This window comes from Cherax quadricarinatus, chromosome 42 (assembly GCF_038502225.1).
Source record: "Cherax quadricarinatus isolate ZL_2023a chromosome 42, ASM3850222v1, whole genome shotgun sequence".
NCBI classification, from domain to species: domain Eukaryota; kingdom Metazoa; phylum Arthropoda; class Malacostraca; order Decapoda; family Parastacidae; genus Cherax; species Cherax quadricarinatus.
In genome coordinates, this window is record NC_091333.1 from 26,122,668 (window position 1) to 26,147,936 (window position 25,269).

A 25,269-nucleotide genomic window follows, 5' to 3' on the forward strand; every position below is an offset into this window, starting at 1 on the left:
AAACCAAGGGTAATTTTCCCCGGGACACAGTCCATGGCGACGTGCCAGTCATCCGGTCCTACCCTTATTCACTCATTTTACCACTCTATTATGGTGGTCCTGTAAATCACGTTCCCTCACTCTCCACCAGGAACAGTTACGACACTTCCTATTATGAAATGAGGCCTATAGTAATCCTTAGGCCGCCATGAACGCCAATTTCCTGGTTCCATGCTTTCCCAGCCTCCTCACTACATTCAAAACACTGCTGCCTCCCTATGCCCCGATTCGACCTCTACCCCCGCACATCCGCGCATGCGCAAAGGGAACTCTTGGTTCTATTCTATTTTCAAATACATTTTGACCCATATCGACACATTAAACACCTATTAGGCACTATGGCTATGGCACATTACTGCATATAGGCACTTCAACTCCATGGCCATCCATATTTATTGATCCCTCAAGATGGACTAATTACTGTTCCATTCTCTCAGGGGCATAAGCCTATGCTCCCTGGGTTAATTTATTGGGCATACTGGAATTATGAGACTTTAACAATAACAAGTCTCTCTCAGTATCCCAAGTCAACCCCAGCACATTACTGCATTATTTCATTAACCCCTTCACATATCCTCATTAGTTCCTCTTCAGTTGATGTCTCACCCGGAAATTGTCCACATAAGATTATTTACCCAATTACTTCGCTCAGTGGACCACCTGTGCACTTAAGGTGTGCATTTATCATCGCCTGAAGTAAGAACAATTTATTATTTAACTGTTTATTAATAATATCATTATAAGCAGTCAACAATTTTGGTGTCTTGCTCAGTTCGCAGAGCTGGGCCCGTTAACTGTCCATACGCCATCCTATAATTAGTAGATAATTCTGGACGGTTGAGCTTCCACGGAAGTCGCACCCAGTAATGTCCAGATTCAAATTTAACATCCTTCAGGTATTGTTCCTGAGTAATGGAATCATTTGGACTTTCCTCATTTATATTAATCCCTATGCTGTTCAGCTCCCACAAATTAGACTGGTTCAACATCATTCTCGATAGAAGAATACTTGTACTGGGTTGACCTTTTATGAGTAAGACACCGTGACTGTATTCACTACTTCCTCTAGTCATTATTACTAGGCGGTAGTCTGCCATATATTACATGGCCCGTACCAGTGTTGAGGAGAGTGACGCCGCATGGTTTTGGATTTATGCCCTTTATCCTGAATTATTACATCCAACACCGGCAAGGCTACCTCATCTAGGCCATCATTATTGCCATTAGGTGCAACCTTTACATCAGTCACTGTAGTGTCAGGGTTATTAACATTATCATTATTGTCACCATTATTATAAGAATCACATACAACCCTGCACATAACTGTATGGTGCCTTCTCTTGTTGCATTGATAGCAAATGTTCAATTTGGTATGACAATCCTTTACATTATGATTGTCTAGACATCTGATAAATCTGTCAAGTTCTTTCATCCTCTCCACTTTAATATCCCATGAATTATAGGCATTACAATTTTTAGTGAAATGAGTACCCTGGCAGAAGAGGCAGTCTCTCTTTTCCTTGCCTGACCTCTTATTAACTGGGTTACCCTTACTGAGGTACTTATTCCTCTTACCTTGATGTGAGGAACCACTATTACTGATTCCTGACTTGATATGTGCCTATTTAACTCTTAACTATGATTATTACCACTGGGATTATTTTTCCCTTTTGAGACTTGACAGATACTTCAGAGTCATTATGTGTTATATCCTTAGAACTGTTTGGCTGACTGGTCTGCAATTGAACAATTAATTCCTGCCGACCTAGTCTGATTTTCTCCAGACCGTACTCTGGAGGTTTTGGCAAACCCACCCATTGCATTAATAGGTTGATCAACTGCCTGGCTTGCACCCTTTAATTTATTCAAAGCCTTACTTTTACAAGACAGTTTTTCTTCCAATTCGTAATGTTGATTAATTAAAACATTCATTTCCATTCCATCTGCACAATTCTCCAGCAGATCTCTTTCACAGTCTTTAAACCACAATTTGTACCAATCAAATCTACTCTCTAAAGCATCTAAATATAACTTTAATTCATTAGGGTTCACGGTTCTTTGATTCATTAAATCAAATGCCTTCGTCACATGGCCTTTAATAACCTGTAATGATGCTTTCATTACTCTAATATTCACGGACTTGTCAGCCACATTAACTCCATCAGATCCAGTCATGGTTAGAGAATTATTAATCACTGATTGTACAACTTAAGTAGGCGCCTTATAAGAGTAATTCTTGCACTTTACACTTGTATAAATCCTAGCCACACATGTGCTAGCAATTAATTGGGCTAATTATCATCCACCACACGATCGATTAAACTTGTGTACCCTATACCCACTCCCTTCAATCAGTCACATAATTATTAAGTAATTAATTCAATTAATTTTTAAACTGATTGCATCCGGTTCAGGAAGGACCAACGGGCAGATGTGGAAAATTTTATAGGGGTGTTTACTTGTACATACCTCAACATTACATGCATACGAGTAATCTCATTGGGAGACAACAACTATATTGTTTACCGTAGTCATCCGTGTAGACATGTGAGAAAACTTAACCACCTCTGGTTACTGCAGGTGGCCCCTCGACCCTCACAATCTTATCCATATCTATCCGAGACCAGTATAAATTGGGTAGCACCCTCAAGTACGGCGCTACTAATTAATTGTGGACTGTACAGATTATATTAGTTTAACTGAATGAAGGGGGGGGGTAGGTTACACATGGATATATCCATCAAGGAAAAACACTTGTACATAATCCCACCACTTACCAGATATTCTCTGGTGGCCACTTGATGTGGCTGGATCACCCATAACCTATCCAATTAAAACATACCTAACTGGCCAGTATCAGTCTGCTATAACTAGAAAGGTTACTTAACTGTGGGTGATTGATGCTCCCTATTTCCTCCATTCACCATCTCATTTCGATGTCCTGCTACACTGACACGGTTCTATTCCAGCAGGACGAGGTATCCGTTGGTTTGTCCCGATTTAGAAGTCGTGATTCAATAAACTTCACTTTCCTCGTGACGGGAACAACATGGTCTAGCGTGTTCACTCGGAGCAAGGCGACTTATTTCACTTCACGCATTCTCTTAACTTAGCGTTATTATCATTAATTACATTACAATTCACAAGACGATTTAATGTCTCATAATTATTATACACATTAGAGATCACTCCATTAAGATCTGAGACCGATGAGTGATGATTAAACCAAGGGTAATTTTCCCCGGGACACAGTCCATGGCGACGCGCCAGTCATCCGGTCCTACCCTTATTCACTCATTTTACCACTCTATTACGGTGGTCCCGTAAATCACGTTCCCTCACTCTCCACCAGGAACAGTTACGACACTTCCTATTATGAAATGAGGCCTATAGTAATCCTTAGGCCGCCATGAACGCCAATTTCCTGGTTCCATGCTTTCCCAGCCTCCTCACTACATTCAAAACACTGCCGCCTCTCCCATGCCCCGAGTCGACCTCTACCCCCGCACATCCGCGCATGCGCAAAGGGAACTCTTGGTTCTATCCTATTTTCAAATACATTTTTGACCCATATCGACACATTAAACACCTATTAGGCACCATAGCTTCGGAAAATTAAAATATTTTCCACAGTAACACTATACTGCAGAGTGTGAGAAGGGAACGCTTAAACTGCCTGTTGTTGCCTGGAAGGTCTAATGGGAAATGAGGCATCGCCTGACATCGTACAAACTAGTCACTAAGCCTAGCAAAGGGGTCGTGTATGTAAAACATATGGATGGTACTATGATACTCAGATAAGCTATACAACACATGTAGGGGATCAGCAACTATGCTGACACCCAGTGGCCCGGTCTGAGACCAGGCATCATGGTGGATCAGAGTCTGATCAACCAGGCTGCTACTGCTGGCCGCACACAATCTGACTTAGGAACCACAGCCTGGTTGGTCAGGTACTGACTTTAGGTGCCTGTCCAGTGCCTTCTTGAAGAAAGCCAGGGGTCTGTTGGTAATCCCTCTTATGTATGCTGTGAGGCAACCGAACAGTCTTGGGCCCCAGACACTTATTGTGTTGTCTCAGTGTACCCGTGGCTCCCCTGCTTTTCATCGGGGGAATATCGCATCTCCTGCCGAGTCTTTTGCTTTCATATGGAGTGATTTTTGTGTGCAGGTTTGGTACCAATCCCTCCAGGACCTTCCTTCAAGCTTGTTGCAAACTTTTATACTTTCCCTAATTTCTTGACATGCTTGACCAGGTGTGGGTTCCAAACTGGTCCTGCATACTCCAGTATGGGCCTGACATACACAGTGTACAGTGTCTTGAACGATTCCTTACTAAGGTATTGGAACGCTATTCTCAAGTTTGCCAGGCGCCCATATGCTGCCGCAGTTTTCTGGTTGATGTGTGCCTCCGGAGACGTGCTCGGTGTTATGGTCACCCAAAGATCTTTCTCATTGAGTGAGGTTTGCAGCCTTTGTCCACCTAGCCTATACTCTGTCTGCAATCTTCTTTGCCCTTCCCCAATCTTCATGACTTTGCATTTGGCATGGTTGAATTCGAGAAGTCAGTTGCTGGACCATGTGTCCAGCCTGTTCAGGTCTCTTTGTAGTCTTGCCTGATCCTCATCCGATTTAATCCTTCTCATTAGATTCACATTATCTGCAAACAAGGACACTTCAGAGTCTATCCCTTCTATCATGTCTTTCACATATATCAAAAATAGCACTGGTCCCAGGACTTACCTCTATGGGACCCCGCTCGTCACAGACGCACACTGTGATACCTCATCTCGTTGTTGCCTCCCTGTCAGGTATTCTCTGATCCATTGCAGTGCCCTTCCTGTTATACGTGCCGGATCCTCCAGCTTCTGCACTAATCCCCTGTGAGGAACTGTGTCGAAGGCCTTCCAGCAATCCAGGAAAATACAATCAATCCACCCCTCTCTCTCGTGTCTTACTTCTGTTACCTTGTCATAAAACTCTAGAAGGTTTGTGACACAGGATTTGCCTTCCATGAATCCGTGCTGGTTGTTGTTTATAATCTTGTTTTGTTCCAGGTGCTCCACCACTCTCCTCCTGATAATCTTCTCCATGACTTTGTATACTATACACGTCAGAGACACTGGTCTGTAGTTTAGTGCCTCATTTGTGTCTCCTTTCTTAAAAGTTGGGACTACATTTGCCGTCTTCCATACTTCAGGTAGTTGACCGGTTTCAAGGGATGTATCGTAGATTGTGGTTAATGGCATGCACAGCGTCTCTGCTCCTTCTCTAAGGACCCATGAGGAGATGTCTGGACCCTTCGCCTTTGAGGTATCGAGGTCACATAGCAGCTTCTGCACCTCCTCCTCCATTGTTTGTATGTCATCCAGCACCTGTTGGTATATTCCCTGTTGGTGTTCCCCTCTGTGCTGTCTTCTCAGAGCCATTCCTGTCTCCACTGTAAATACTTCCTTAAATCTCATGTTGAGCTCCTCGCATACCTTGTGATTGTTTCTTGTGAGTTGCCAACCTTCTTTCCTCAGCCTGATCACCTGGTCTTTGACTGTTGTCTTCCTCCTGATGTGGCTGTACAGCAGTTTCGGGTCAGACTTGACTTTCGATGCTATGCTATTTTCATAGTGTCACTGGGCCTTCCTCCTTACCTGTGCAAACACGTTCTTGGTTCTTCAACTAATCTCCTTATTTTCCTGTGTTCTTCGCTTCCTGTTCTTTTTTATTCTCTATTGCACTTGACTTTTGCCTCCTTACACCGTCGGGTAAACCAGGGGCTCGTTCTGGATTCCCATTATTTCTGTTGCCCTTAGGAACAAACCTTTCCTCTGCCTCCTTGCATTTTGTTGTTACATATTCTATTATTTCATTTACCGACTTTCCTACTAGTTCTCTGTCCCACTGAACCTCTTGCAGGAAGTTCCTCAAACCTATGTAGTCCCCCCATTTATAGTCTGGCTTTTTCCATTCATCTCATGTTACCCTCTCCACTTGTAACTCTGTAATAAAGTTGGTAGAATTACCGACAATATGTAAAGTAAAAGGACACAAGTACAACTAATGTGACATTTATTGTGGCAACGTTTCGCTCTCCAGGAGCTTTATCAAGCCAGTAATGGCTTGATAAAGCTCCTGGAGAGCGAAACGTTGCCACAATAAATGTCACATTAGTTGTACTTGTGTCCTTTTACTTTACACTTGTAACTCTACTGTATATTCAAAGCACAGAACCATATGGTCACTAGCTCCTAGGGGCATGTGATGTCCTCGATGTCTGAACTGCTCAGGGTGAACACGAGGTCCAGTCTTGCGGGTTCATCCTCCCCTCTCTCTCTCTCTGGTAATATCCTTAACATGTTGATGCATGAGGTTTTCCAGTACCACATCCATCATCTTGGCTCTCCATGTTTCGGGACCCCCATGTGGCTTCAGGTTTTCCCAATTGATCTCCCTGTGATTGAAATCTCCCATAATCAGTAACTTTGCTCTGCTCGAGTGAGCTCTTCTTGCCACCTCAGCCAGTGTGTCCACCATTGTTCTGTTACTCTCTCGGCCTCCTGCAGTTCTGTGGTGGATTATACATCAATGCAATGACTACCTTGTGCTCCCCAGACTGAAGTGTACCTACTATGTATTCTCTTTCTCCAATCTCATCCATGCCTTCCATTTCCTCAAATTTCTATCGGTATTTAATGAGCAATGCAACCCCTCCTCCCCCCTGCTCCTGTCTTTCCTCAGGATCTGATATCCTGGTGGGAAGATTGCATCTGTTATTGTCTCAGCGAGTTTCGTTTCAGTGACTGCTATGATGTCTGGTGACTTCTCATTGATTCTTTCATGCCACTCCTCATATTTGTTCGTTATTCCGTCTGCATTCACGTACCAAACATTCAACTTCTGTTCCAAAACTGTGACCCTGGGAGGATATTGGGGTTGGGAGAGCAGGAGCCCTGGCAGGGGCCTATGGGGGGTTGTGGTGGGGGCAGAGTTTCCATAGGGGGTTGCTGTAGGGTTGGGGTTCATGGTGTGGGGGTGGGGACAGAGGGATCAGTGTGTGATTGTTTGCTTAGATTGTTCAGTTGCCTTGGGGTTGTCGTGGTTGGAGTCCTTCTGCTGGTGTTTCTGGGGGTTGTCTGGGTTATTCTACTTTTCTTTGTCACTTCCTCCCATTCCTCCTTTCGTTTTTGCACTCTTTCAGTATCCTCCTTTCCTCTCGCATTCTGTCTCGGTCGAGGTACACACTCTGAAATTCCAGTTTGTCTCTCAGCCGTGTCTGATCAGCAATCTGTTACTGCTGGCCACATGCAAGCTGATGTACGAACCACAGCCTGCTTGGTCAGGTACTGACTTTAGGTACCTGTCCAGTGAATTCTTGAAGACAGCCAAGGGTCTATTGGTAATCCCCCTTGTGTATGCTGGGAGGCAATTGAACAGTCTTGGGCCCCAGACACATATTGTGTTGATTCTCAGTGTACTCGTTGTACCCTGTGCTTTTCATCGGGGGAATGCTGCATCTCCTGCCGAGTCTTTTGCTTTCATATGGAATGATTTTCGTGTGCAGGTTTGGTACCAATCCCTCCAGGACCTTCCAAGTGTATATTATCATGTATCTCTCTCGCTTGCATTCGAGGGAATACAGATCAAGGACCTTCAACCATTCCCAGTTGTTTAGGTGCCTTATTGCACTTATGTGTGCCTTGAAAGTTCTTTGTACACTCTCCAGGTCTGCAATGTCGCCGGCTTTGTAGGGGGCTGTTAGTGTACAGCAGTATTCCAGCCTAGAGAGCACAAGCGATTTGAAGAGAATCATCATAGGCTTGGCGTCCCTAGTTTTGAAGGTTCTCATTATCCATCCTATCATTTTCCTAGCAGATGAGGTAGATACATTGCTGTGGTCTTTGAAGGTGAGATCCTGTGACATTACCACTCCCAGATCCTTCACATTACTTTTCCGGTGAGGATGAGAGAGAGGGAGAGGGAGAGAGAGAGAGAGAGAGAGAGAGAGAGAGAGAGAGAGAGAGAGAGAGAGAGAGAGAGAGAGAGAGAGAGAGAGAGAGAGAGAGAGAGAGAGAGAATGAGAGAGAGAGGGAGAGGGAGGGGGAGAGAGGGGGGTGAGAGAGAGGGAAGATAAATGGAAGGCGAGGATGAGAGAGAGAGAGAGAGAGAGAGAGAGAGAGAGAGAGAGAGAGAGAGAGATAGAGAGAGGGAGGGAGGGAGGGAGGGAGGGAGGGAGAGGTGGACACTAAAAGAAAGCTAGCATCAGGTAGGGTAGGCTCCAAAACCTGGTGGTCCCTGGTCAAGGACAGACAAGGTTATCTGCCTGATGAACTCATTCCACCTCTAAATCGACAGGATGGGACCACCTCTACTAGTAGTCAAGAGAAAGCGGACCTCTTTGCTGAACACTTTGCTACCAAAATGCAAGTTCCTGATCCAGCAAGGGACCCTCCTTCACTTGCTGCAAGAACTGTGTCAAAACTGTCAGTGGTGACAATAAGGCAGGAGGAGGTGTATTTCCTTCTTAAATCGCTTGACCAAGAAAAGGCTGTGGGCCCAGACAAGTTGAGCCCAAGATTGCTGAGAAGATGTGCAGACCAGCTAGCAGCACCTCTAACTCGCATCTTTCATCACTGCCTAGTACAGTGTAAATGACCCTCTCTATGGAAAGAGGCAAATGTAGTCCCTGTTCACAAAAAGAAGAGCAGAGCAGAAATCAGCAACTACAGACCAGTGTCACTCCTGTCAATCACTGGCAAGATCCTTGAGTCAATAATCTCAAGACAAATGACAGATTTTTTTGACTACCACTCACTACTTTGTGATCGTCAATATGGCTTCAGGAAAGGTTACTCTCCTGCTGATCTGTTGTTAAACCTCTCGACTAAGTGGCACCAGTCACTGGATGAATCCAAGGTCAGCTGTGTGGTAGCACTGGACATTGCTGGCGCTTTCGACCGGGTGTGACACCAGGGCCTCTTAGCAAAACTTCAAGCACTGGGAATTGCAGGCTCTACGTTATGTCTCCTCAGTGATTACCTTCATGGTAGATCTCTAAGTGTAGTTCTCAATGGAACGGAATCAGCAAGGCATCCTATTGGGGCAAGTTCTCCTTACCTTTTTTTTTTACTAATAACTTTGGTTATCACTTGTAGGATTATTCACTGACGTTGTCACTACCACTGGTTGCTGCTAGCAGCTAATGCACATCCTAAAAACACTAAGGTTCCCGGAGCCATGTGTGTCTGCAACTTTGTGTATGTGTGTGTGTGTGTGTGATAGTTCCCATTTTGTCCTAGGCACATGTCGAGTAGACACTAGGCCTGTTGTGTGTGTGTGTGTGTGTGTGTGTGTAGTTACATAATTGTGGTTGCAGGGGTCTATTCATAGCTCCTGGAGTTTACCTGGAGTTTACCTGGAGAGAGTTCCGGGGGTCAACGCCCCCGCGGCCCGGTCTGTGACCAGGCCTCCTGGTGGATCAGAGCCTGATCAACCAGGCTGTTGCTGCTGGCTGCACGCAAACCAACGTACGAGCCACAGCCCAGCTGGTCAGGAGCCGACTTTAGGTGCTTGTCCAGTGCCAGCTTGAAGACTGCCAGGGGTCTGTTGGTAATCCCCCTTATGTATGCTGGGAGGCAGTTGAACAGTCTCGGGCCCCTGACACTTATTGTATGGTCTCTTAACGTGCTAGTGACATTCCTGCTTTTCATTGGGGGGATGTTGCATCGTCTGCCAAGTCTTTTGCTTTCGTAGTGAGTGATTTTCGTGTGCAAGTTCAGTACTAGTCCCTCTAGGATTTTCCAGGTGTATATAATCATGTATCTCTCCCGCCTGCGTTCCAGGAAATACAGGTTTAGGACCCTCAAGCGCTCCCAGTAATTGAGGTGTTTTATCTCAGTTATGCGTGCCGTGAAGGTTCTCTGTACATTTTCTAGGTCGGCAATTTCACCTGCCTTGAAAGGTGCTGTTAGTGTGCAGCAATATTCCAGCCTAGATAGAACAAGTGACCTGAAGAGTGTCATCATGGGCTTGGCCTCCCTAGTTTTGAAGGTTCTCATTATCCATCCTGTCATTTTTCTAGCAGATGCGATTGATACAATGTTATGGTCCTTGAAGGTGAGATCCTCCGACATGATCACTCCCAGGTCTTTGACGTTGGTGTTTCGCTCTATTTTGTGGCCAGAATTTGTTTTGTACTCTGATGAAGATTTAATTTCCTCGTGTTTACCATATCTGAGTAATTGAAATTTCTCATCGTTGAACTTCATATTGTTTTCTGCAGCCCACTGAAAGATTTTTTTTTTTTTTTTACACAGGGTTTGACAAGGTTAAGGATCCCTAACTTTATTGACAAGCTATTTACAGGTTAAGGATTCCTAACTTTATTGGCAAGCTAAGAGCTGTTACCTACATCAGCTCATTTGAAAGCATTTTTATTGTTATGAGACATACAAGTAGGGAACAGGATGAAGTTGGAGCCATCTGTGGGCGAGCATTTTCATTTGATCAACTGACTTTATCTCGTTGACATCATATGCTGATTTGGTTGATGTCCACCTGGAGCCTTGCAGTGTCTGCAATGGAAGACACTGTCATGCGGATTCGGGTGTCATCTGCAAAGGAAGACACGGTGCTGTGGATGACATCCTTGTCTATGTCGGATATGAGGATGAGGAACAAGATGGGAGCGAGTACTGTGCCTTGTGGAACAGAGCTTTTCACCGTAGCTGCCTCGGACTTTACTCTGTTGACGACTACTCTCTGTGTTCTTATAGTGAGGAAATTATGTGTGTGTGTGTATGTGTCTGTATCTTAAGCTCACTCGCTGAGGGGTCTGGGATCGATTCCTGCAACATTTGAAACATTGGGTATGTTGTATTTCCCTACACTTGCTGCTCCTGTTCTTTTTTTCTTTTTCTTTTTGTCGATTCGCCGGTATTCTTCCAGCCCGGGCCTTTTCCAAATGGTGGCTTGGCCTTGACTCCCTGTCGAGGGAGTGTCTGAGACCTAAGTTTCCCATGGGAGGAGGTACAAGTACCCCATCATCGTTGGGACCAACTGTCCCCAGGCCTAGCCACATTCCCCACCCTCACAGGGCTCGAAGGGAGAAGCTATGCGTCTCTGGGCTGCCATCCTCGCCTCAAGGGGGCTAATGGGAATGAAAGTCTTGTGAGCTACAAGCTCTGGCTCAGGCATCTACCCTGCCCTAGAACAACTCCTGGAGAAGATTAAACTGTGAACAACTCCTGGAGAGGATTAAACTGTCAACAACCACGGGAGAGGATTAAACTGTGAACAACTCCGGGATAGGATTACCTGTGAACAACTACGGGAGAGGTTTAACTGTGAATAACTCCTGGAGAGTATTAAACCGTGAACAACTCCTGGAGAGGGTTAAACTGTCAACAACTAAGGGAGAGGATTGCTCAAGTCGGCGAGCAGCTGCACAATACCTTATGCTAAGCTTTTTTTTCCTGGAGTCCTCGTTTAATTTCTTTTCCATTGCTTTTCTGAACTTTGTGTTGATGTTGGTTTTGATCAAGCGGTGTTATATACTTCGGTGCAGGTGATGGTGTGAACAAGGTGTTTCCTGGCGACCACCTCTACAACCCAGACGACTACATCCACTCTCTGGGGGCCACTTACTGGGGCTTCTGGGGGAGCACCGACAGCTGCCCTAACGGCTCCTACGCTTATGGTTTTGAGATCAGGGTAAGTTTGTTCTCTCTAAATTGAATTTTTTTTTACTGATTTCTGCACTTTTTCTTTGCCCTTAGTAAAATTTGTATTTTTCTTTTAATGATTACTTATAAAAATAATGAATGACACTTTTTTAACTAGGACATAGACGGTGAACAATTCTGACAGCGTATACGCTGTCAGAAAAAATTGAGTAAGTAGTTTTCGGGAATATTAAGATGTAACTTGGCAAGCAATCTGATTCAAGAGTTTGTATCCTCCATGAGCTGGTCAGTTCAGTTGTGACCTCTCGTATGTCAGGTTGCAGGATCAAGCCTCAATATTTATTACACAATTTTGTGAAAACCTCATTTCTCAGAGATGGTGTATTTATCGCTCTTGATGTGTTTACGAAAAGAAAGTATTATAGCACTTTAATTATTGTGGAACTTGTGTTCTGATAGATTGCATTGTTTGTCACAGTTAGAAGATCAACTGGGCTTAGGTGAGGATGATACGAGTGTCAACGCCATCCAGCTCTTCTGTCGCACACCCGAGGGCGTCCACACAGCTGAAGTCACCTCCTCTGAAATGACCTGGGGCAGCTGGACCGGCTCACACCACTGTGACGCCGGCTTCATCACTGGATACGATCTCAAAGTAAGTTGTTGTGGCCGTGTGTATACTTTCACCTGCGTCGTAATGCACAGCAAGTGTCTGGGCTTCAACGACACTACTGAATGTAAGATTAACAGCAGCTCTAGTTTTTAAGGGTGTTTATCGCACAAATTGTTATTCTTGCCTTTTTCAGAAACACTGAACCACTGTACCATATATCCTGTACCACTGTACCATATATCCTGTGGAAAATAAATTCCCATAATTATACTGTATATATTTTTATAATGCAAATATACATGATTAATGCATTACTGTTGTTCTAAATTGCATTTTGAATAGAACCATCAGGGTTCCCTTTTGCGCCTGCGCGGATGTGCAGGGGGGACAGGTCGACTTAGGGCAGGGAGGCGGCAGTGTTTTGAATGGGTTTAAGAGGCTGTGAAAACATGGGACCAGGAAATTGGCGTTCACCGTCAGCGTGCCTTGTTGTGCTCCCGGCTTTCTGGTGTTTTCACGGTCGCTCTTACGTGCTAGAACTTTAATTTGTGTCATCAATCCTATACGATACATCCCTCTAGCGCCTGGAACCAATCTTGGGCGGAAAACATTATATACTGAGTCAAAAAAGGAGAATTAGTGTGCATTACCTAGCAGAGTTTACTGCCAGAGGGGAATCATAGGCCTGTTTCCCGTGTGAAAAAAATAATAATAATTGAACGTTGTGTCAGAGGAAAGAAAGTCTCCCTGAAAGCATTGAGTATACATAGTGTATAGTGTATACTACAGTGGCTCCCTAGTATATTGATGATAAAGGCTAAAGTGTCATTTGAAAACAGGTGAATTTGTAAATGAAGTGATAAGCCTATAGAGGCAGGTGCCAGAAGTCGCCAGAAACTTACCACAGGTCAGCTGTTTTTAATAATCTTCCTGGCCTGCTAGTGTACTCGCATATAATCTAGTGATACCAGTGAATAGCAGAATACAGTGTTGTAGTAGCAACTAACCAGTATTATAATGGTACTTAGTGGAGTGGAGTGACTTTCATTAGTTTCTTTTTCTTGAAATACGAGACGTTACTGTGAATTTCATATAACCTGTAGTTACCAGCGGTCGCAATATACACAACGAGAAGCAATTATTACTACAGAAAAAGCGTCCTTCCTCCAAAATTTGCACCAGTCAACTATAGTGATAATATAGCATTTATTGTGGTGGAGACGGAAAAACAAAAATAGAAAAGCCAGATACAGCGATTGATAAACAAAGAGGTCGACTGTACGTCATTGTAGGAGCTGCCAGATATCACCGGCTCTTCAACACGCAAGTTATACTTTTGTATCAGTCAAATCACATATTACTCGGGTAGATAATTTCCAGTAGATCCTTCATGTGTTAGCTCAAATCACCGACCAGTATGTTTTAAATAAGTGACCCACTGATCAGAGCAGATCGACTGGTCCGAACCCTTGACTGGTCCGAACCCTGGTCCGGACTGGTTTCAAACAGTTTCGTTGGACAATAAAGCAGACTGTAAACGGATGGGTTTGTAGGCGCCCTTATAAACACAAACATTAAAAATCAGGAACGTGACGGTAAGCTGTCCAATATACAAAAAGAGTTAGAAACAGAAATACAAATAGCTAGAGCTTCATTTAAGGTTATTAATATAATATTCAAGAGGTTGCTAGTAGACTTGCAGTAAATCAACCATTCAAATCATTATGAAGCTGTGTGTAGTCTGTGGTCAGTCAAACAAACGGGCTACCACATGGATAAATTGTCATTTTTGTGGAAATTGGTGTCACGCTCCTTGTGCAGATATCCCAGAACTAGCTACAAGCAGTATTAAAACAGAGAAGTGTTTTTGGGTATGCCCAAATGAGGAAAATCTGTGGACTAAAATCACAAGGGTATTAAAAGAGGATAACATCAAAGCTGCTTTCATAGAAAACCTGGAAGCTTTCTACAACAGATGGGAACATAAAAAGTCCGGGCTGAATGGTACTGCCCTTGATACTGGCCATGTAGTCACAAACTGTAAGGCTGGAGGTGATGTCCTGGTAGTCAGTAAATGTGGGGCTGATAGTGCTGTCCTGGGAGACAGTAATGGTGAAGCTGGAGGTGCTGTCCTGGGAGACAGAAATGGTGAAGTTGGAGATATTGTCCTGGGAGACAGTAATGGTGAAGCTGGAGATTTTGTCCAGGTAGTCGGGAATTATACGCAGGAAGGAATACATATAAATGACCTCATAGAGGACAGGAGCCATAGTAGGGAAACAAGTGTAGTCAAAGATAAGATAAAACCAATATTGCAAACCAGAAATACCGCAGGAAATAGCAAACAAGAGGACTCCAATAGCAATAGTGAGGATAAATTACCAAAAACAACTGGTGGGAGCTCCATTGTTGGTGCTAAGGAGGATAGGAATAAGACAGGGAAACATGCACCAACAGGGAATACAGTCACAGAAACCCAAGGCAAACGGAAACCAAGCCTGTGCACATACTATGCACTTGGTATCTGCTGGCATGGGAAATCTGGAAAAACAGATGGGACATGCAACTATGACCACCCTAGAAAATGTCATGCCCATATGACAACAGGAAAATGCAAACTCCCTTCCTGTAAGCTTTTTCACCCTGAAATGTGTACCTCTTCAGTACAGGAAAGACTGTGCTATAACTTAAATTGCCAGGCATACCATCTAAAGGGGACAAAAAGATACAAAACATCCAGGCCATGGGAAAACCTGGGTAGCCACAGCCACTCAAGAGGGAGAGGTTTTTTAGTGCCAGGAAGGAAAAAAAACTGGCAGGAAATGGCAGAAATCGTACACCAAATCCAGTCATTCCTGGAGTGGAACCACAGTCGATGGCCTCCACTCCAAACCAACAGATACAGATACTAATGCCGGAAAAAAAATCCCCCCCCAGTACCAACAATACCACCAGTCCGATAACATTCTTCTTTGCAAATATACAGGGTCTAAAGCCAGCAATAAACAACAAAATACCTTTCATCCGTGGACTGCTTGCAGAGGCAAAGGCAATGTTCGCGGCTTTCACTGAGACCCACATAAAGGATCACTTGGACAACGAAATATGGATCCCAGGTTACAACCTATACAGATGTGACAGAGTGAACAGGCAAAAGGGGGGGGTTGGCCTGTACATTGCAGAGTCACTTGTTTGCACAGAACTGCTTAATGCCTCAAATGACGTAGTGGAAGTTTTAGCAGTAAAGGTCGAGAACCAAAACCTAGTCATTGTGGTAGTCTACAAGCCTCCGGATGCAACATCCCAGCAATTCCAGGAACAGCTGTTAAAAATTGACCACTGTCTGGAAAATCTTCCAGCTCCTGCACCCAACATCTTGCTCCTGGGGGATTTCAACTTAAGGCACCTAAAATGGAGGAATATAGCAAATAATATTGTTGCAGTAATAACACCAGGAGGCAGCTCTGATGAAAACTCACACTCACACGAGCTTTTAAATCTCTGCACAAAATTCAATTTAAACCAGCAAATAATAGAGCCTACTAGACTGGAGAATACACTAGACCTCATCTTCACTAACAATGATGATCTGATAAGAAATGTCACCATATCAAAAACAATATACTCAGATCACAACATAATTGAGGTTCAGACATGTATGCGTGGAGCCCCAGACCGACAAAATGAGACTAGTCACGAGGGAGCATTCACCAAATTCAACTTCAATAACAAAAACATAAAGTGGGACCAAGTAAACCAAGTCCTAACCGATATAAGCTGGGAAGATATACTAAGCAACACAGACCCAAACTTATGCCTAGAACAGATTAACTCGGTGGCACTCGATGTATGCACAAGGCTTATTCCTCTAAGAAAAAGGAGGAGTAGATGTAAAATAGAAAGAGACAGGCGCTCCCTTTACAGGCGACGGAAAAGAATAACAGAGCGGCTAAAAGAGGTCAATATATCAGAAATGCGCAGGGAGACACTGGTCAGAGAAATAGCAAGCATCGAACTTAAGCTAAAAGAATCCTTTAGGAGTCAGGAATCGCGGGAAGAACTAAAAGCCATAAATGAAATCGAAAGAAACCCAAAGTATTTCTTCTCCTATGCCAAATCAAAATCGAGAACAACGTCCAGTATTGGGCCCCTACTTAAACAAGATGGGTCCTACACAGATGACAGCAAGGAAATGAGTGAGCTACTCAAGTCCCAATATGACTCAGTTTTTAGCAAGCCGCTAACCAGACTGAGAGTCGAAGATCAAAATGAATTTTTTATGAGAGAGCCACAAAATTTGATTAACACAAGCCTATCCGATGTTATCCTGACGCCAAATGACTTCGAACAGGCGATAAATGACATGCCCATGCACTCTGCCCCAGGGCCAGACTCATGGAACTCTGTGTTCATCAAGAACTGCAAGAAGCCCCTATCACGAGCCTTTTCCATCCTATGGAGAGGGAGCATGGACACGGGGGTCGTCCCTCAGTTACTAAAAACAACAGACATAGCCCCACTCCACAAAGGGGGCAGTAAAGCAACAGCAAAGAACTACAGACCAATAGCACTAACATCCCATATCATAAAAATCTTTGAAAGGGTCCTAAGAAGCAAGATCACCACCCATCTAGAAACCCATCAGTTACACAACCCAGGGCAACATGGGTTTAGAACAGGTCGCTCCTGTCTGTCTCAACTACTGGATCACTACGACAAGGTCCTAAATGCACTAGAAGACAAAAAGAATGCAGATGTAATATATACAGACTTTGCAAAAGCCTTCGACAAGTGTGACCATGGCGTAATAGCGCACAAAATGCGCGCTAAAGGAATAACAGGAAAAGTTGGTCGATGGATCTATAATTTCCTCACTAACAGAACACAGAGAGTAGTCGTCAACAGAGTAAAGTCCGAGGCAGCTACGGTGAAAAGCTCTGTTCCACAAGGCACAGTACTAGCTCCCATCTTGTTCCTCATCCTCATATCCGACATAGACAAGGATGTCAGCCACAGCACCGTGTCTTCCTTTGCAGATGACACCCGAATCTGCATGACAGTGTCTTCCATTGCAGACACTGCAAGGCTCCAGGCGGACATCAACCAAATCTTTCAGTGGGCTGCAGAAAACAATATGAAGTTCAACGATGAGAAATTTCAATTACTCAGATATGGTAAACATGAGGAAATTAAATCTTCATCAGAGTACAAAACAAATTCTGGCCACAAAATAGAGCGAAACACCAACGTCAAAGACCTGGGAGTGATTATGTCGGAGGATCTCACCTTCAAGGACCATAACATTGTATCAATCGCATCTGCTAGAAAAATGACAGGATGGATAATGAGAACCTTCAAAACTAGGGAGGCCAAGCCCATGATGACACTCTTCAGGTCACTTGTTCTATCTAGGCTGGAATATTGCTGCACTCTAACAGCACCTTTCAAGGCAGGTGAAATTGCCGACCTAGAAAATGTACAGAGAACTTTCACGGCGCGCATAACGGAGATAAAACACCTCAATTACTGGGAGCGCTTGAGGTTTCTAAACCTGTATTCCCTGGAACGCAGGAGGGAGAGATACATGATTATATACACCTGGAAAATCCTAGAGGGACTAGTACCGAACTTGCACACGAAAATCACTCACTACGAAAGCAAAAGACTTGGCAGACGATGCACCATCCCCCCAATGAAAAGCAGGGGTGTCACTAGCACGTTAAGAGACCATACAATAAGTGTCAGGGGACCGAGACTGTTCAACTGCCTCCCAGCACACATAAGGGGGATTACCAACAGACCCCTGGCAGTCTTCAAGCTGGCACTGGACAAGCACCTAAAGTCAGTTCCTGATCAGCCGGGCTGTGGCTCGTACGTTGGTTTGCGTGCAGCCAGCAGCAACAGCCTGGTTGATCAGGCGCTGATCCACCAGGAGGCCTGGTCACAGACCGGGCCGCGGGGGCGTTGACCCCCGAAACTCTCTCCAGGTAAACTCCAGGTAAACTTGACTACAGTAAACAATATAGTTGTTGTCTCCCAGTGAGATTACTTGTATGTATATAATGTTGAGGTACATACAGGTAACACCCTAAAAAATTTTCCATATATCCATCAAGGAAAAACACTTGTATATAATCCCACCACTTACCAGATATTCTCTGGTGGTCACTTGATGTAGCTGGATCACCTACCACCTATCCAATTACAACATATCTAACTGGCCAGTATCAGTCTGCTACAACTAGAAGGGTTACTTAACTGTGGGTGATTGATGCTCCTTATTTCCTCCATTCACCATCTCATTTCGATGTCCTGCTACACCGACACTGTTCTTATTCCAGCAGGACTCCATTGGTTTGTCCCAGTTTAGAAGTCGTGACTCCATAAAAACTTCACTATCCTCGGGACATGAACCACGAGGTAAACAGATGCTCAGTCTGAGAACGGCGACTCATTTCACTTCACACATTCTCTTAACTTGGTGTTATTATCACTGATTACTTCTTAGCCCACCATACGGTTTAATGTCTCATAATTATTATACACATTGGAGGCCACTCCATTAAGATCTGAGACCGATGAGTGATTATTAAATCATGGGTATTTTTCCCCTGGACACACTCCATGGCGAAGCGCCAGTCACCACCGGTCCTACCATTATTCACTAATTTTGACACTTCCTATTATGAAGTGAGGCCTATATTAATCCTTACGCCGCTGTGAATGCCAATTTCCTGATCCCATGTTTTCCCAGCCTCTTAACTCCATTCCAAACACTCCTGCTCCCTGATGCCCCATCTTGACCTCTCCCCTGCCCATCAGCGCTGGCGCAGAGCTTCCCTGTTGGTTCTCTTTAAAATACAATTTAGAACAACAGTAATGCATTAATCATGTATATTTGAATCATAAAAAAATATACAGTATAATTATGGGAATTTATTTTCCACACATAATAAATGGAAAAATGTTTTACACTAACGACTTCGTAAATTTTTAGATATCTTATTCTTCCTTAATTCGTCATATTCTAACTGCAACCTATAATTATTGTAATAGGTATTATTATCGCATGATGTCACCAAGTTAACATTTAATTTATTGTCATGAAAACATAAGTAATAATCTAACATACACTTTACGGTATTCATATTTCGATGATTTTGATTATTTAGCCTTTTACTAAAAGGTCTCATGCCTTTTTTTTTTTTTTTTTGATCTGGTCCGCTAAACTGAAAATCAACTATAGGATTTTTTCAAAATGTATTCAATGGATTTATCACAATTTAATGTCCCTATCTGGAAAATCTTATGGATGCCAATATTACTGTGTTTATAGAAATATAAAAAAAAAATGGCTCAAGAAAAAACATAAGCCCAAATCTGAAGAAGAGTATGTAAGGTTAATAGAATAACTGAGACCTCTAGGAATATAGTCCCCGTGAAGCACGTATAATTAATATATTTGATTAAATAGACTGTCCCAGAGTGTGGAAAATAGGCGTGTGAAATCCTAAAGTGCATATACGGTTTTTAAACCCACGGAAGGGAAGCATTAATGTCCATTGAAGAGGAAAAAAATAGTTTTTATAGTGCTAAGTGTAGAGTGCCAGGCTCAGAATAACGGTTGTTATGGAGGGTGCCATATGGGAAATGATTTGTGACTAGCAGTGAACGTAGATCAGTGAGGGGAAATAAAGATCAGGGATTAGCCTAAACTCAGAGAGCAGAAAAGTTAAGAAATGGAAAAGGATTACTGCTAAAACCACAGGGGATTATAATATATTATTATTAATAAAAGTGAGGAGAGCGGGTTGTGAACTAGGCCTACAGGTGATACCATACAGTGTGTGGAAAATTTTCTAGGGGTGATTACTTGTACATACCTCAACATTACATGCATACGAGTAATCTCCTTGGGAGACAACAACTATATTGTTTACCGTAGTCACCCGTGTAGACATGTGAGAAAACTTAACCACCTCTGGTCACTGCAGGTGGCCCCCTCGACCCTCACAATCTTATCCATATCTATCCGAGACCAGTATAAATTGGGTAGCACCCTCAAGTACAGCGCTACTAATTAATTGTGGACTGTATAGATTATATTAGTTTAACTGAATGAAGGGGGGGTGGGGTAGGTTACACATGGATATATCCATCAAGGAAAAACACTTGTACATAATCTCACCACTTACCAGATATTCTCTGGTGGTCACTTGATGTAGCTGGATCACTCATATGGCCTAGCTTCTCCCTACGAGCCCCGTGAGGGCGGGGAATGTGGCTAGGCCTGGGGACACTTGGTCCCAAAGATGAGGAGGTACTTGTCCCTCCTCCCATGGGAGACTTAAGTCTCGAGACACTCCCCTGATAGGGAGCCAAGGCCGGGTCACCACTACTTGGAAAAGACCCGGGCCGGGAGAATACCGGCGAATAAAAAAAAAAAAAAAACCTATCCAATTACAGCATACCTAACTGGCCAGTATCAGTCTGCTATAACTAGAAGGGTTACTTAACTGTGGGTGATTGATACTCCTTATTTCCTCCATTCACCATCTCATTTCGATGTCCTGCTACACCGACACGGTTCTTATTCCAGCAGGACGAGGTATCCGTCAGTTTGTCCCGGTTTAGAAGTCGTGACTCCATAAAGCCTTCACTATCCTTGGGACAGGAACAACGAGGTAAACATGTGCACACACACTCTGGGAATGGCAGTTCATATCGCTTCACCGATTCCTTAACTTAGTGTTATTATCACTGATTACATTACGATTTACAAGACAGTTTAATGTCTCATAATTATTATACACATTGGAGGCCACTCCATTAAGATTTGAGACCGATGAGTGATGATTAAATCACGGGTATTTTTCCCTGGGACACAATCCATGGCGACGCGCCAGTCACCACCGGTCCTACCATTATTCACTCATTTTACCACCTTATTATGGTGGTCCCGCAAATCACGTTCCCTCACTCTCCACCAGGAACAGTTACGACACTTCTTATTATGAAATGAGGCCTATATTAATCCTTAGACCGCCGTGAACACCAATTTCCAGGTTCCATGCTTTCCCAGCCTCCTCACTACATTCAAAACACTCCGCCAGTCTCATGCCCCGAGTCGACCTCTACCCCCACACATCCGTGCATGCGCAAAGGGGACTCCTGGTTCTATCCTATTTTCAAATACATTTTTGACCCATATAGACACATTAAACACCTATTAGGTACTATAGTTTCGGAAAATTAAAATATTTTCCACACAGTGGGTCGTGTTTTTATACTGAAGGATTGTTTCTCATACCATATAAGAAATATAGTGAATGGCGAGGTACTGATGTTCAGTGATATAGTGATCTGAAATTGTGGATTACAGCAATCTGTCAAATACCCAATACATAGTGTATATGGAATATGTACATGGTTTGACCACCACCAGGAAAATTATTGCCAGAGGCGACAGAGAAATGTAAACTATCGTACAGGTGTTATAACGAAGAAAAAGAATTTGAATAGGCAGTGATATAGTGTACTGAATTGTGGATGAGAGTAATCCTTTTAAATCCTTTTAAATCCGAGTGCTAGTGTAAGCTATGGTGTAATTATATGGGAACAAACTGCGGAAGTTTACGCGCACCCCACTGTTCCCCTCACCTCTTCCCCCGCCGTTCCCCCCCCCTTCGTTCCCCAACCAGCGGGGGTGGTTCCCCCCCTGCTGGCACCCATACCAAGGACCCACTTCATCACCAAACCAAGCACAGTGGAGACGTGAGGATACAAACTGGATGAGTATTAAGCCATAGTAGAAGTAATAAAAATAAGAGATAGTGGATCGATGTGCAGGGAAACAGTGAACATACAGTGACTGGATAGTGGAAAAGGATTAACCATCACCAAATCCTCTCGCCACCCCCCCCCCTCCGACACCCCAACCAGCGGGGATGGTCCTCACCCCCCCCTCCTGGCACCCGTACCCCTGACCACCGAACTACCTTTCATCACCGAAACCCAGCCACCACCACTACATATAACTGCCCAGGACAAGATAAACAGCAGTGATCATGACAGAAATAAAATGCTGTGGAATGTATGATATATTACGTCATATATCATAAAAGTTTTAATGTGTAATAAGTCTCCATACTAATTACATCTCACATACCCATATATTGACCTATAACACCCACACCTGCGTACAGAGCTGAAAGGTAAAGTGAAGATCAGGTTCTTGTGGTACCCAGTTGCAAATAGGATACAGGCAGGATGGCAGTACAGCATACCTGTGGGACATGTGAAAAAGACTCTTGGGAAAAAATCTAGAATCACATGCAACCTTTGCTTTTCAAAACATCATGTTACCTGTGCAAGAATAAACATCACAACCAAAAATAACATCTATCTAGATGGGTGTTTCTGGATCTGCAACAGGGATGTGGAACTATGGACAGATATCAGGAAAGCACACAGGAGGTTAATAAACAATAAACACGAAAAAAAGGAGAAACTATTGAATAGTCTACCTGGAATATATAGAGCATGGGAAGATAGGAGAGGAGTAAAGTCTAACACAGAGAATGCCCAGACTACAACAACTGACCCAAAAATAAGCAGATACCCACTGGAAAAAACACAGGAAACAAAAACAAGAGCTAGCTCAGCCCCCAGCCTTAGGGCTAACCCAGACCCAGCCCCCAGCCGTTGTGAAAATTCGGATTCAGTTAAAGACTCCTCCACAGCCACCAACGCCATAGCCTCTAGTACAGTTGTAGTAGAGGAGTCCTCTTCTGGGGTACAATCTTCTGCAGCCATCACAGTCATAGCCTCTAGTACAGATGTAGTAGAGGAGTCCTCTTCCAGGTGAAAACGTAAGTGCCATGACATCAGATGGTGGTGTCTGGTTTGGCTATGGAGGACTGTGGTGCAGCTCTAGGGCCAGCACAGATTAGGAATACATCCAGCACGAATTGTGCCCAGCCAAAAACAAAATGGTGCAAATTCTATGTTTGGGGCATCTGTAAACACGGAATATCAGGGAAAAACGAACGGGGAATGCAACTTTGAGCATCTCAAAAAATGCCGTGACCTCCTGTCTAAAGGAGTGTGTCGTTCTACCTCTTGCAAATACTTCCACCCTGAGGTGTGTCAGTCTTCAGTCCTTGAAAAACAATGTTACAAAACCAATTGCACCACATACATAAGGGGGATTACCAACAGACCCCTGGCAGTCTTCAAGCTGGCACTGGACAAGCACCTAAAGTCGGTTCCTGACCAGCCGGGCTGTGGCTCGCTGTGGTTTGCGTGCAGCCAGCAGCAACAGCCTGGTTGATCAGGCTCTGATCCACCAGGAGGCCTGGTCACAGACCGGGCCGCGGGGGCGTTGACCCCCGGAACTCTCTCCAGGTAAACCACATACCATTTAAAAGGGACCAGGAGGCACACACCCCATACAACACATCATTGTAGCTATGGTAGCTATGACAACACCCCAAGTGATTTTTTAGTGGTAGGAAACGAAGAAAGAAAATGGAAAGAGATAACCAAAATAGTCCACCACCTTGGAGCCTTGTTGGACTGGAGACACAGCCAGTGGCCCCTCCGGGCTCACAGCTACTGATGCCAACAATAAAATCCCCCCAACAAACATGCAACACACCCTCATTTATATTTGCTAATATACAGGCCCTTAAGCCATCCACCAACAACAAAATACCTTTCATTAGTGGACTACTAGGGGAGTCAAATGCACTGTTTGCAGCCTTCACAGAGACCCACGCAAAAGATTACTTTGACAGTGAAATATGGATACCCGGATACAACCTTTTTAGATGCGACAGAAAGAACAAGCAACAAGGGGGGGGTTGGCCTGTATGTCAGAGTCTTTCATTTGCACAGAGATACTGAACACCACAATTGATGAAGTTGAAGTTCTGACAATAAAAATCGAGAACTAAAACTTAGTCATTGTACTTGTATATAAGCCACCGGATGCAACTTCCCAATAGTTCAAAGAACAACTGTCAAATATTGACTCCTGTCTGGATAACTTTCCAGCCCCATCCCCAAACATCTTGCTGCTTGGTGACTTCAATCTAAGACACACAAAATTTAATAATATAGAAATAATGTTGTAGCAGAAATAATTCCTGGAGGCAGCTCAGATGAAAAATCACACACACAGGAGCTGCTGAATTTCTGCAACAAACACACCCTAAGTCAGCAGATAGTGGAGCCAACACAACTGGAGAACACACTGGACCTTATTTTCACATATAACAAGGACTTGATAAGGAATATAACAATATTAAAAACAACAAATTCTGATCACAATCTAATCGAAGTCCAGACTTGCATGCACAGAAGTCCTGATCAGCAAGATGCATACAGCTATGAGGGTACCTGTACCAAATTCAACTTCAACAACAAGAACATCATCTGGGATCAGGTAAACTATGCCCTAAATGAAACATGCTGGGAGGATACCTTAAATTACATGGACCCTAACTAATGCCTTAAAAAGATCACCCTCCTGGTAGCTGAAGTATGTTCAAGGTATATTCCTATAAGGCAAAAGAAAAGAAGTAAACTGGAGAGAGAGAAACTCTCCCTCTACAGGAGAAGACGAAGAATCACTAAGCTCCTCAAGAATGCCAGATTATCTGATACACGGAAGGAAGTGCTAACCAGGGAAGTGGAAAATATTGAGCTAAAGTTAAAGGACTCATACAGGATCCAGGAGAGACAAGAGGAGCTAAAAGTGAATAATGAAATTGAAAGAAATTCGAAATATTTCTTTTCATATGCCAAAAACAAGTCAAAAACCATTTCTAGTATAGGGCCACTGCTCAGACAAGATGGATCCTACACAGACGACAACAAAGAAATGAGCGAGATACTGAAATCGCAGTATGACTCAGTGTTCAGCGAACCACTAACCAG

The 25,269-nt window shown here is 43.7% G+C and overlaps 1 protein-coding gene across 1 annotated transcript in view; it reads left to right on the top strand.

Annotated features, from left to right (window-relative positions):
• The window catches only part of LOC128695726 (vitelline membrane outer layer protein 1), a 79,637-nt gene that overhangs the window by 38,067 nt on the left and 16,301 nt on the right, over window positions 1-25,269 (top strand). The window contains exons 2-3 of the mRNA XM_053786553.2: window positions 11,597-11,742; window positions 12,193-12,369. Of these exons, the coding sequence (XP_053642528.1) occupies window positions 11,597-11,742; window positions 12,193-12,369 (323 nt within the window). The remainder of the gene's footprint in view (window positions 1-11,596; window positions 11,743-12,192; window positions 12,370-25,269) is intronic.